The sequence below is a fragment of the Vipera berus genome, assembly GCF_964194415.1.
Source record: "Vipera berus genome assembly, chromosome: 1".
Classification (NCBI taxonomy): Eukaryota; Metazoa; Chordata; class Lepidosauria; order Squamata; family Viperidae; genus Vipera; species Vipera berus.
This window is the reverse complement of record NC_138202.1, coordinates 238,291,559-238,306,200: the sequence shown is the minus strand read 5'-3', so window position 1 is coordinate 238,306,200 and position 14,642 is coordinate 238,291,559. Positions and strand designations below refer to the sequence as shown.

The 14,642-nt window shown below is 37.9% G+C and overlaps 1 protein-coding gene across 3 annotated transcripts in view; it reads right to left on the bottom strand.

The window, feature by feature from the left end:
- Positions 1 to 418: 418 nt before the first annotated feature.
- MYO6 (myosin VI) overlaps positions 419 to 14,642 on the bottom strand; it is a 121,043-nt gene continuing 106,819 nt past the window's right edge. The window contains exons 28-35 of one of the 3 annotated variants that reach the window (XM_081314587.1): positions 14,227 to 14,387; positions 12,758 to 12,787; positions 12,362 to 12,400; positions 11,473 to 11,576; positions 9,378 to 9,509; positions 5,044 to 5,070; positions 2,702 to 2,923; positions 419 to 1,975 (exon numbers count right to left, since the gene is read on the bottom strand). In XM_081314587.1, coding sequence (XP_081170713.1) covers positions 1,776 to 1,975; positions 2,702 to 2,923; positions 5,044 to 5,070; positions 9,378 to 9,509; positions 11,473 to 11,576; positions 12,362 to 12,400; positions 12,758 to 12,787; positions 14,227 to 14,387 — 915 coding nt within the window. In that variant the 3' untranslated portion in view covers positions 419 to 1,775. The remainder of the gene's footprint in view (positions 1,976 to 2,701; positions 2,924 to 5,043; positions 5,071 to 9,377; positions 9,510 to 11,472; positions 11,577 to 12,361; positions 12,401 to 12,757; positions 12,788 to 14,226; positions 14,388 to 14,642) is intronic. The other 2 variants (XM_081314588.1, XM_081314589.1) reach the window with 2 other exon arrangements.

The window sequence follows — 14,642 nt, the reverse complement described above, 5'->3', positions numbered from 1 at the left end:
GGAATGGTTTTGTGTGCTGTCTGCATTCCACAAATGGGTTTCACTTGTTTGTGTGGCCCGGTTTCTGGCATGCCACGGCCCGGTGGTTGGGGACCCCTGGGGTAGACAACAGACTGAGTTTAGCCTAAAGCTGTCAAACCTGCCTACATTTGGACTGGTGCATTTGGATCTGAAAATGATACTTACACATGTGAATACATAAACTGATGATCTCAACAATCTTAAACATAGTAAGAATATTTATGAATATGCCTTTTTTTTTACACCCAATCTGGTCCAAACTTAGGAGTCAATATAAACTCAGCTCATTCTTCTTTTTAAATTCTTATTTGAGGATTTAAAAATCAGAGCTGAGAAATGCAATTACTCTAATAAAGGAAAGTCTCTCCGAGTGTGGTCTGTACTTTTATTATTATTATTATTATTAGGTGACATTTCTTAATTTCTCCAAAGATCCCAAAACCATGATAACATCAATGCTGACACTAGGTTATTTTGCAACATCAACCAAAGGCAATTTTAAAACTGTCTGAAAGAAATAATTGCTGTAAGTATTTTAATTACTGTTAAGGAAACCCTGCCAAAAAGAAAAGAAGAAAAGACCCACAAAAGCTGAATTTGGGAGATTAGCAATGAGAAAAGATCTATTAGATTAGGAGAAAAAACAACTTGAACACTTTGAAGTTAAGCCATTTGAAGCAGCATGATGTAACGAGAAATGCCTGGGCTCCGCCATTTCTTCAGAAGCCAGAAAGAACCCACTTAATCCATATTCATTTCAGTGAAGTTTAGAAAGACAACACAGTCCAGCTCCCCACACTCAAATTCAACTTTGCTGGCATAATTCATGGAGTTCATTTCTTTGATGGTTCCAGCTGTGAATACTGCTGCAAATATATCTAACCATCTCTGTGAATTACATTTCACTTTGACTGAGAAAGGATTCCCAATACAGTTGTGACAAAAAAATTAAACATGAATTGTCTGAAGGAACCTGTTTTGTACAAAATAAAGCAGTTTAAAAAAAGAAGACAAACACACATGCACAACTGCTTAAAAGTGCATCACGCCGTTTCAGTTCTGAATCGCTAAAGCACTTCAGGCTCAAGTTATTCTATATTCAGTATATGACACTCAGCAATCTACCTTAAGACACATTTTCCCAAAATGCTTGTTTGTAAGTGATGTTGAAGGGTTGTCTTTCACCTTTATAGGAGTCTACTTTAACTTCTGTACAATAAATGTTAAGAATATTAAGGCCTCACAGTTCTAGTTAGCCTAGTGTAAAGAAAACACTGCATCTTCTACCTTGTGGAAACTCATTTTCCAGATAGTATCTGGGAAGTGTGTTACAGAAGATAAAATGCCACTTTGGGTAGTTCTAAACTAATGTTGGTAGCGTGTAATGCTACATCAGGGATGGGGGTTTCTAGTTCTCCAACCACTGCTGGACTTTTACCCCATAGCACTAATTATGTTAGCTAGGGTTGACATATGTTGGAATCCGGCACAACAGGAAAGAGATACAGATTTACCAGTTCTGCTCTACATTACAATATTATTGGTATTACCACATGCTGGCCCAGAGCAAACAACATAGTGGACTGAAAGAAAAAAATAGATCTTGAGAACGAATGAGCTCACTGCACAAATTAAGACATCAAAAGTACAAACTAAAAATTGACACATTAATAAAATCAGTTTATATTAAACATCTCTACATGATTATGGAATGTTAAAAGTTCCTCTGTACTCAGAAGGTGCAAAATAACTATTTATTTCAATAAGTTCTGCAGCATAGCAGTTGCGTAAGTCGGCCGAGCTTGTTTGCTCTCAATTGCATTTTGAAGATACTGGATTCCACCACAGCGTTCCCAAATCTCTTCAAACTGCCGTGGCAAAATTTCAGCACCCCGCTTGCGAGTCAGCCCAGTTTCTTCAAGACTCAGCTCACACATCTCCATGTCATCCTTGCCTGGAATGAAGGAAACCCCAGATTTCACAAAAGTTATAATGCAAGCCTTCCTCTTTTAGTTTTGGACACATGGGAAATTGAGAACAAAACTATAACAAGCACTAGCTTCTTTCTTAAACTTATTGCCTTTAGAGAAGGAAACCTACAACTATCCAAATTCTTTTAATTCAGCTTATTTAATGCTCCAATCACCTGTTATCTCAAATACTAGGTATCTTTGAGACCCATAATGCAAGAGGAAATGTGGATTGACAAAATAAGTTGTAACCTAAAAATCAACTTTGCATCACAACCAGTTTTGATAGCAGAAAATAATAACCTACACAGATGAACATGCATTTCATATCAAGAAAGACACTGATTTCATATTTTTTATCATGTTTTACATATAACATATACATTTCTAAGAGTAATTTTGGAGTATCAAAACCCAGTAAACAAACAAATGTTAATATACTGCTTGCTACTTCTCTCAAGGGACAAGCTGGCAAATTCACTTTTTGATTTATTTTTATTTATTAAATTTATGTGCCATTCATCTTATTATCCAAAGGAACTTGGGCTTTATTTTTCTGATTCTTCTGAAAGTGAAGACAATCTTTTAAAATAAAACAATACGTTGCTTTGCACTGTAATTCAAATTTACCTTTAGGACATTTTGTCAATAAACAAAGCCTACCTTTCCAACTTCATTTAAAAAAAACAGAAAATGAAACACATACTAACCAGCCACTAGCAAAATGGGTTGCTTATCAGGATGAAGTTCCATTTGACGAGCAATCCATGGTCCATCAAAGTGAGCATACCACCAGCCTTTTTTCTTATTCTGAGGATCCTTGTATTGATCTGCCGGACGGATGAAAGGAATTCTGAAATATCGCTGTTGCCGGTTCATTTCGATCTCCTGCTGCTGTCTAACAGACAACTGATTTACTGGGTTCTGCTGAGCTGTAAGGAATAACCACAGTTAAAAATTGTAGCCAAGATCAAAACCAGTCTTCACTACCATCACCTTTTTAAAAAAATCTGTGCAGAAAAGACAAATTAGAAAATACTTTCTGTAAAGAGTAAACAGTGAAAGAAGATCTTCCATTGCCCACAACATTTTTTTTTGAAGTAACATGGATTTCATTTCAGCCATGGAAACAAATGTTTAGATCATGGATCACAGCTGAGAAATCTATTCAATGAAGTTAAGTATGCTGGGCAAAAGAAGAAAGAACAGTCCAAATTACTAAAAGTACACTATAATCCCAATGGCAAAGGTCCAATGAATACGTTTTTACAATTTTTGAATCATAAGCCACTCAGAATCATTGACTCAGATGGGTGGCTATGGAAATTAATTGAATGAATGAATGAATGAATGAATGAACGAATGAGTAACATAGTGCTGGAATACAATTCTCAAAGCATATTTTTTGCAAAGTAAATTGTCTCCCAACCTGGGAGAAAAATAAAGAATAAAGTATCATTATAGATGGAGAAAAAAGAAGCACTTGAGTCATTTGCAGACTGTTAAGATTTTTAATTTAATAGCTAGAACAATAAAGTGTGTGATGGGCTAGAACACACAGTTATAGTTGATTGGTTGGAGAGTGCTGATTCCTGTATGAGGTAATCTATGTTATGATTGGTCGCTGTGGGTGTAAAGGGGGAGTTTCCCTTTTTTCCCCATCTTTTTCTTCTCTGTGCTCTGTATGCTCTGTGATTTACCTGACGATTTACCTCATGTTAGTTAGTGTGTGCCTGACTATCTTATTTGCTGTAAATATAGATATTAAATGCATTTATTTATTAAAACTACAAGTTCATGTCAGCATCTCTGACTTCATTTGCACACCTGCGGCGCAATTCCCTGCACAGGCTCACCTTAAAAACAGAAAGAAAGGGAATTTTCTGACTTTTCAGGTTTCAAATAGGAGATTTCAAATGCAAGGTTGTTGTGGACAACTGCAGAAAAAACAGTTCAGCTATTCATGAGAGTACACTTTTCTTTCTATTCCAGTTTATGGAAGGAATTAACAGTGAATAATTTAACTATGAGCTAAATAATTATAAATAATAAATCTGGTTTTGGATTTTAGTTGAATAAAGAGGGATGAAGCTCCAGTCACATCAAATGTGCTTATTTGCCCTCCTTATTTCAAGATAAACTGTTGGTTACTGGAAAAGAAAAAAAGGGTTCAAAATATTGTGTTTATACATACTAAAATAGCATTTGTTTATCCTGCTATAAAAGGCAGTATCTGTTAAAATATTTCTCATCATTAGTATCAGTGGACATTAAAGCAGCTCATCCATGAGAAGAAAATGGGCAAAAAAGACCTTTTTCATATTAACCAGCCTTTAGTCATAATTATGTATCACTTGACATCACAAACCTAAGCAATACCCCATATACTTTTATTTGTTTTTTAAAAAATGCTTAAAAATGGATTGGTTTTCAATTGATGAATCGATTTGCCAGGCAATTCAACATTTTCAATACATCCTCTGGCCGTATTGTGCAGTTAATGGAGACTGACTACCCACTGCCTGAATTAACATATAGGACAGTGTCCATCTTGAGCTCTTATGTAGAGGTCTTTTTTCCTCATTCTTATGAATAGCTGCCCTCACCCAAAAGATAATCAACAGAGTGAAGAAAAGCACTTTCCTCATAACAAAGGCAATGATTTCCCCTCCCTAAAACAAGCTCCTAAGTGTTAGGTTTTGTTCCAAATGTTAGTTGATTAGTACCAATTTCAATGTTTTGCTACAAGGGAAAATATTTCCTCTTGGCAGAAGAAAGGAATTAAAATTAAACCTGTATACATATTTTTATTGAAATAAATTATTCATTTCAGTAAATAACGCCAAAATTCTTAAAAGAGCGTGAACATTCCTGCTGTCCAATGTCTTTACCAACAATTCTTTAATTATATTAAAAACAGACCATATGAATGCTTCTAAAGGACAAATATAATGTAACTGTAGCAAAACACAATTATGGTGTTATTATTAGTAAAGTGGCTTCTGTTTTTCCCCCCTTTTTTCAAATTAGATGAAATAATCCCCCCACTTACTTGAGTTGTTCAAAAATGGTGCAAAATCTGAAAACAAAATTTAATACTGAGCATGCGAGAGAAAATAAGTCCATTGATCAATGGGGAAAACTCCCTTTTTCGGTGTCCAATAAGTTGTGTCTTGATGGCCATGACCAGCCACAATATATATACATATATATACATATAAATATACACAGTGCTTTTTTTGTAAAAGAAAAAGGTGCTGGAACTCACACATGTCATACAACCCGCCTTGCCTACCCTACAAGGTTCCATCCAAAAAAGGTGCTGGAACTCCGTTCTGAGCGTTCTATGAGAAAAAAAGCCCTACATATACATATACATATACATATACATATACATACACATACACATACATACATACACAATCACACACACACACAAACACATATATACAGTTGCAAGAAAAAGTATGTGAACCCTTTGGGATTACGGGGAGTTTTGCATGAATTGGCCATAAAATGCGCTCTAAACGTCATGTAAGTCACAACAATAGAAAAACACAGTCTGCTTAAAATAATACTACACAAACATTAGCTGTTGTCATGTTTTAATTGAACATAACATGTAAACATTCACAGTGCATGGTGGAAAAAGTATGTGAACCCCTAGCCTAATGACTTCTCCAAGAGGTAATTGGAGCCAGGAGTGAGCCAACCTTGACTCCAAGCAGTGTGATGATATTGGATGTGTTGCTGACAGCTGTCCTGCCCTTTAAAAACACACACCTGTTTTGGGTTTACTGGTCTCAAGAAGCACTGTCTGATGTGAACCATGCCTCGCAGAAAAGAGCTCTCAGAAGACCTACGATCAAGAAGAGTTGACTTGCATGAAGCTGGAAAGGGTTACAAAAGTATCTCCAAAAGCCTTGATGTTCATGTGTCCACGGTAAGACAGACTGTCTATAAATGGAGAAAATTTAGCACTGTTGCTACTCTCCCTAGGCGTGGTTGTCCTGTAAAAATGACTGCAAGAGCACAGCGCATAATGCTTAATGAGGTAAAGAAGAATCCTACAGTGTCAGCTAAAGACCTACAGAAATCTCTGGCACATGCTAACATTTTTGTTGACACATCTATAATAAGGAAAACATTAAACAAGAATGGAGTACATGGGAGGACACCACGGAGGAAGCCATTGCTGTCCAAAAAAAATATTGCAGCACGTTTGAAGTTTGCAAAAGAGCACCTGGATGTTCCACAGCACTACTGGCAAAATATACTGTGGACAGATGAAACCAAAATTGAGTTGTTTGGGAAAAACACACAACACTATGGGTGGAGAAAAAAAGGCACAGCACACCAACATCAAAACTTCATCCCCACTGTAAAATATGGCAGAGGGAGCATGATGGTTTGGGGCTGCTTTGCTGCCTCAGGGCCTGGACGGATTGTTGTCATTGATGGGAAAATGAATTCCAGAGTTTATCAGGACATTTTGCAGGAAAACGTACGACCATCTGTCCGCCAACTGAAGCTTCGCAGAGGATGGGTGATGCAACAGGACAATGACCCAAAGCATACAAGTAATTCAACAAAACAATGGCTTCAACAGAACAGAATACGCCTTCTGGAGTGGCCCAGTCAGAGTCCTGACCTCAACCCGATTGAAATGCTGTGGCATGACCTTAAGAGAGCGATTCACACCAGACATCCCAAGAATATTGCTACACTGAAACAGTTTTGTGCAGAGGAGTGGTCCAAAATTACTCCAGATCATTGTGCAGGTCTGATCTGTAACTACAGGAAACGTTTGGTTGAGGTTATTGCTGCCAAAGGAGGGTCAACCAGTTATTAAGTCCAAAGGTTCACATACTTTTCCACCCTGCACTGTGAATGTTTCCATCTTATGTTCAATTAAAACATGACAACAGCTAATGTTTGTGTAGTATTATTTTAAGCAGACTGTGTTTTTCTATTGTTGTGACTTACATCACACACACACACACACACACATATATACATATATTTTCCAGGCTGGCTGGAAAACCTGGAGCGGATCTCCCATTTAGTCTGCGCAGGGAAAGTGGGACCCATTGGAGAAGAAGCTGCAGTCTGTGATTTTTTACAGGCTGGGGTCTGGGCGTCTTTCCTTCTAAAGTTGAAGAGCAGCTGTAGTCTATCCCAACTTGAAAGGCAGGTGGGGAATGCAGCAGTCAGAGCAGCTGCTTAGCTCTAAGGACACATTTGACTCAGGAACTGGGCGGGCTGGCTGGAAAACCTGGAGTGGATCTCCCATTTGGTCTTTTTTTTTTAATCCCATTTATATCCCGCCCTTCTCCGAAGACTCAGGGCGGCTTACAATTTAAAGCACAAATCAATGTGCTTAGCAATAGCCTTCATTCTATGTATATGCCTGCTTATTAGGGCTTTCACCACCCCCCCACAAGCAGCATTATTACAAAGTCAGCTTATTGCCCCCAACAATCTGGGTCCTCATTTTACCTACCTCGGAAGGATGGAAGGCTGAGTCAACCTTGAGCCTGGTGGGATGTGAACCTGCACTAATTGCAGGCAGCTGGTGTTACTTAAGGCTCTGCGCAGGGAAAGCTTTAGAGTGAATTAGGAAAAGTGAAAAAGTGAATTAGGAAAATAGGGAATGGTTGCTGGAATTGGGTATGTGTAGTTTAACGAAGAGAAGGGTGAGGGGTGACATGATAGCAGTGTTCCAATATCTCAGGGGATGCCACAAAGAAGAGGGAGGCAAGCTATTCTCCAAAGCACCTGAAAGCAGGACAAGAAGCAATGGATGGAAACTAGTCAAGGAGAGAAGCAACCCTAGAACTAAGGAGAAACTTCCTGACAGTTAGAACAATTAACCAGTGGAAAAACCTGACTCCAGAAGTGGTGAATGCTCCAACACTGGAAGTTTTTAAGAAGAGACTGGACAGCCATTTGTCTGAAATGGTATAGGGTTTCCTGCCTTAGCAGGCGGTTGGACTAGATGACCTCCAAGGTCCCTTCCAACTTATTATTATTATTATTATTATTATTATTATTATTATTATTATTATTATTATTATTATTATTATTATTATTATTATTATTATTATTATTATTAAGTTTAATCCACTTGCACTGTTTTATGTTTACATGTTTGATGACAAACAGCCTTATGTTTATAAGTGACAGTTTTCCTACTAAGTACCTGCATGTCATAAGCATTTGAATTAAAATTACCATATTAAAATCAAATCTGATGTTTTTTAATTTTTATTTGGTGTGCATTGGAAGAGGGGTAGTCTTATACGGCGAGTATAGCCCAAACCCTATAATTTAACAGGAAATGTAGGGGGTCGTCTTATACGCCCAGTCGTCTTATACGCCGGAAAATACGGTGTGTGTGTGTGTGTGTGTGCGCGTGCATGGGCGTAATAATTCCATCATTTACATACAATTGTACGTAATGTAATGCCATCTAGGAAAAATTACAAAGGAAGACAATAACTTTAATAACTTACTTCTGGCTGCCTAAGGTGGTCTCTCATTATCTCAAGGGCTATTCGATACGATGACTATATATTACATCTATTATAGAATCTATGTACCTTGAAATAGCTAGCAGTTCTTAAGAAACACAAGGGAAAATGTGTTATTTGCTCCTGTCCTGCTTACAGACTTCCTACATAGAATGCTGGATTAGATCAACCTTGGATTTTTTTCAACAGAAACGGCCTGGTTCCCATTCTCCTAATATTCAGTCTCAGAATCTAAGCAATCTGGTCTAGCTGCTTGAGATAATTCTCTGCTCCCAAAAATCAAACTCTGTCTCAGCTACATGTACAACAAAGATCAAGTCATTTCTTAAGAAAAGTCCATTTGGCTAACCCGTGTACTATCTGATACAAGTCACATGGCTCCTTAATTTGGTTTGCTGAAATAGCAGAAACCTTTTCAATGGCTCCTGACAAGCTTGGTGGGCCATCTGACTTTTATTTAAACTATTGTGATAAGAAGAAATTAAGAATCACCCAGCTTGTAGCAAAGCAAAGCTACAAACAACTGGGTGGTTCTTAGTTAAGCACCAATTACTACTAAATTAGCAATATACTGCTATTACTTCTTTCTAAATAGCAATACTTTATTACTAGCTTCCTTCATTTAGTCCATCATATTTAGCCTGGCTTTTCATCTCTCTCCTAGAACTGACACTATCTCAACTTGCAAACCATACAATGCTACTGGATTAGGACGCTGCCCATGAGACAATTTAGTCAAGCTTCTCAGTATTCTCTAGGCACTTTTGCTCACAAGGACACTTCCCCTCCACAGAAAGACTTTTGTGGGGAGGGGGAGGAGGAAAGGAAGGATTAAATTAAGATTTTCTCTTACCATAATCAGTCACTGATTTGGGAGCCCGCTGTTCCATGTCAACATTACGTTTCTTGTTTTTGGCCTTCCAAGCATGATAAACCTTAAGGCGCCTGTGAAACTCTTCTCTGCAAGCTGCCAGCAATTCAATATCTTTGATCCAGGAAAAGCACCAGGGATGGAATAAGTGAGAAACAAGTGAGAAAAGCAGATAGATGAATATGTTTATGAATTTGTTGACATGGGAAAAAATAGTTTACAGCTCCTTATATTTACAATATGACACACGTACAGTATATACAGGTAACTTGTGGGGGGGGAAGGAAGGGGTATTTTCTAAAGCTGACATTCATAAAATATCCATGTTGTTATTTTCAAATATATCTAATTATTCTGCTATTTGCCAGGCTCTCTCAGAGATCAAGAAAAACCAAGGCCTCCTCCAACTTTTGAGGCTCCAGCTCATAATGATATGTGTGTTTGTTTGTATCTGACACATCAGAAACTTTATTTTATTTTGTTGAAGTAAACGAGCATACCGACACACCCCTCTGTTGTCTAAATTTTGGATTCCCTTCAAGTGTGAGACTCAGCCCAATTGGTCCACCCTTCCTGCTAGATTAGCATATACCTGTGGAAAAGAGGGCTTAGGTACAGAGAGCACAGCCATTAGATCCCTATCCAACTGAACCTGCGTTAAGTTACCTGGTACAGAGAAAACTGCAGCCTCAGAAGTTGGAAAAATCAAACAAAAGTGTGTTTTTTCTGATTTTCTATAACCCTTCCCCCCCCCCCCCACACACACACATACATACACATCGTGCCAAGCTCTGAAATAGTCAATACCGAAATATCAGGATTTGGGGGCTGTCAATTTCAACCTGATTAATGGGGCAATTTGGCTCTCTCTCTCTCTCTCCTCTCTCTCTCTCTCTCTCTCTCTCTCTCTCTCTCTCTCTCTCTCTCTCTCTCTCTCTCTCTCTCTCTCTCTGTGAGTCTTGGAGATTGCGTGGACAAGTGTTTTTAGCAACAGTTTTGGAAGTGGTTTGTTCTAGTATTTTTCCTAGGACTGATGGAAAGTAACTGACCCAAGGTCATCCAGCTGGCTTTGTGTCCAAGGTGGGACCAGAACTCGTGGTCTCACACTTTCTCCCCCAGTGCATTTATTACACTAAAATGGCTCTCAGTGAGGCAATATATAACATCTACTTTTCTAACTGCTGCCTATTTAGGAGCTGAGTAACTCAGCACTTGCTTTGCCTGCGCTGTGTAATCCCCATCGTCTGCAAGGAGGGATGGAAAGCTACTGCCAGACAGCTTGATAATACTGGCTAGAAAAACTAATGGATTAATTAGGTATAAGGCATATCCCTAACTGGGAGATTTAATATCACATCCAATTTAGTATCGGCACGTTTTTCCTTTTCAGAAAAAAAAATGGATACGAGGGTGGATCTGAACTAGTATCCTAGCTTGGAAAAAAAAGAAGATTTCAATGTTTTTAAGTTGCTTCTTGGTTAATCAGGATCTGTCAATCTTGAGTTTGCCAGAAACAACTCTGCAAAAGCTAGGAACATCTGATACAAGCCATATAGGCAGAATACAGCCCTCCAGGTTCTTATCCCCAACACTCCCAGTGACATTTGAAAGAGTGAAAGCCTTTAGGTCCATGAATTGCAGCTAAAGTTGGTACATAACTTTAAATGTAAATGCTTGATATTGACAATAGACAAAGCAAACTATTTAAAAGCCATTAGCAATAATCATTTTAGATTAAGTTTGAATGTAATGACTTTGCATAATATTCAGTTAATTAGCCCTGCTGGTTCTTACATGTAACTTAATTTTGAATGCTTCAGCCTTTCTTTTCTTTTGACATATGGAGCTGTTTGAAATAACTTTGCTCAAGGCATTTTCTCCTTTAGAGCTGAATAAAGAATTATTTAGTGATCCAAGGCCTTGATTTTTCTTTTTTTTCTTTCTTTCTGTCTTTTTTTTTGAGTCATATCAAGGACTTCATTTATATACTCAGGCTTTCGAACTTCTATGAGAGAAAAGAAATCCAAATATTGATGTATCCTGATATTCCCTCCATTCCAAACAGGACCACACTCACCACAAGAGGTATTGATTGTATCTCGCAGGTCTGCATACTTCCACTTGCTAAGGTCATGCTTTTTAATGCCAGCTGCAGCTTTGTTAGCTTGGACTGAAGGTCCCCTAAACACATCCAAAGAAACAAAAAATACAGAAATATTCAAGAAAGAAACAAGTGAGGTCATGAATGCAAAGAGGAAAGGAGGAGTCATCAAAAAAGATAGGTGCAAAGATTGTCATCAAAAAAGATAGGTGCAAAGATTGGTGACATCCATGGCATGCTTCTTAAGGCATACTTACTTAAGAGAAAAGGAAATTTAGATTGTAAATTATTAATTTACAAACTAATCATAAATGCCATCTGAAACAACTCAAATTTTTAAACAGTTTTCAAAAAACCAAACGGACACATTATGTAAAGACCGGGGACAACAGAGAATGAGGTGGCTGGATGGAGTTACTGAAGCAGTAGGCGTGAGTTTAAATGGACTCCAGAAGATGGTAGAGGACAGGAAGGCCTGGAGGAATGTTGTCCATGGGGTCGCGATGGGTCGGACACGACTTCGCAGCTAACAACAACAAAAGTTCTCTGTGTGCAAGGGACTGATGCTGGGGAATTAAGAATTCTAAATTTTGGGATGCTTGATAATGCAGTTTTTTTAAAAAGCAGAATGATTATGCCTAGATCAAAATAATGGCAAAACTTTATCAAACAGTAATTTCTATTCATGCAATTCATAGTGAATTAGAAAGGAAATTGGTACTAAAGTGGTGCAGTGAATGAATCTTGATTAGAATATACATATACACATATATATAATTTATAAAGTAATTGTCTTTTAATTTATCTTATAGTTATTGCATTTGGTGATTAGACTGATTTCTTTCTGGCAATCAGTTACACCCACCTAGATAAGCATTCTGACATTTCTATGGCCATTTGTTCCCTATAAAAACATGAGGAATGTATGTTAGGGAGTTAGGATACAAGATTTAATGCATTATTTTAACAATATTAACTGATACATAGTATAATAAATACTCTGAATTAACCAGTTCTTTGTATGTATAACCTTTCAAGTATGCAATATTTAAATCACAAGAACTTGCACCTACATATAATTGATCTGATAGAGTGATACTCAAATGGATTGTATTGGTTGCATGCTCAAATCGTGATTAATTAGGAAAAATTAAAGTGAATTATTTTGCAAGTTGCTTTTAAAGTGAACATTAGAATAATTTTACCCTCCCGCTCTCAATTTTTATAGAAAGTCCCAAAAGGGAAAAAAAAGTTTTCATACGCAGTCATTTGACACCTTGTTCCACTGAGTCTGCAAACAGAACATATTTCGGTTAGCCTGAAGCTCTCCCAAATTGGACACTGATCTACTACATTACAAGATCATCCTGGATACAAAATGATGTTCTTACAAGATCACCAGAAATCTGATTTCAACAAGTGGTATTATTTATTTAAGTTGTTAAGTGATAGATCCACTGACTTTTCCTTTCTCTCACCACCATTAAAGGTCCACAATCATCCCATAAGGTACTTCACACCGTAAGAAGGGGATTGGCTTCAAGACTCACCATGAACATCACAGAATAGAGGCACTAGGAACCCATCTCGTTTCAATCCCAAGCTATGGCTTCCATCAAACAAAACTCAATGATGGTGAAATTCTACTCAAACCCAACAGAAAAATAAATAAATACCTATATAAACATATCTGCTTAAAAAGAAGCTGCTTCCTAGGCCAAGTGTTTGGGAGAACATCTAGGAAACTAGGAAAGAATGCATGTGCTCATATGGTTTATTCTAGGCAGGCAGGGAGGGAGAGAGGAAGGAGGGAGGGAGGAAAAACATTCCCTGAACAAGAAAATGCTGTCTCATTTTTGATATGACGCTGATCTGCCTTTTAGTGCTGCAAGCATAACAAAAATAATAAATAAGGCAGTCTAAATGTTAGATAGCTTTCCATACTAATAAAGAATGTGATCTGTTTGGTATTTGATATGCATGTTGGGTGAATCCAGCCAAACGTGATTTAATTCAATAAACAAACCTCTTCCAAACTTGATGTATGAATCCCAGTATTAATTCTTCTTGAGGAGCAATTTATGAGGAGCTAAAGTGGAATTAAACCACACCAATATGGGTCAATAAGGAAAATTCTCAAATGGCAAATCCTTTCACTGCTTGTAACACAGTATCAAAGGACACTATTTGACCAAGGGACTCCAGACTTGCCAGCTATAAGACTTGTGGATTTCAGAATTCTCAGAAAGTTGCCAAGTTCTGAGATCCCTCATTTAGACTGAACTGGGATGGAGAGGCATAGCAAAATTCTTTAAAATAAATTTTTTTTTACCTTTTTACTCTTTCCACAAAGTTCAGAAACCGTTTTCTGAACTATGCTCCCAAATCTTTGAAAGAGACAGCTAGCACAGATGCCTAAGCAACATCTGTTATAGCAGCTTTCCCATATTGGCACCCTCCAGATTTTCTGGAACTCAAAACACGACATCCAGAATTGCTTACAGCAATGGCTAAAAGCTATCCTTGTTGGGAATCTGAGCAGCTGCTGGCAGAAGATTGAGGAAAGCTGTGGTGTAGAGTAGCCTCCAGATTGTGAGTGTTCAAATACAGGAAGACATGCAGCATCATGTTTGCTTAATTTAATGACAGTGTTCTCGTTATCATCATCATTATTATGCAGCTTATTATACAACTGCCTTTTCCAGCAGCATAACCGATAAAGTACAATACCTGCGCAAACTTGGGTCCAGCTGAGCCTCATCGTTGATGAGCTCAGCTTCACTTTGGGCAATTCGCAGAGCCAGCTCATGATCTCTACGCTCTTGTTCGAAAATGGTTTGTTGCTGACTCGCTTCTTCGCGTTCTCTGGCCAGCTGAGCCTCAACTTCAGCCTGCAGAGCCATGGAAAAGATAATTTAACTGAAATGTCTATTTTTCCCATTGGTAGACGGACTGTCTAGTGATGCTAGATCCCATATAGCACACTAGAAGCCACGCAACTAGGATTTTTGGAACTTGTAGTCTAGGAGAACATCTTAAGAAACACCACTTTGTGGTTTGCAGTTACAATCTAGGCCAATTGTGTAAAAATGGTTACTGCTATTCAGTCATAGTTCATTATAACCACAGATGAAGCAAACTAAGGT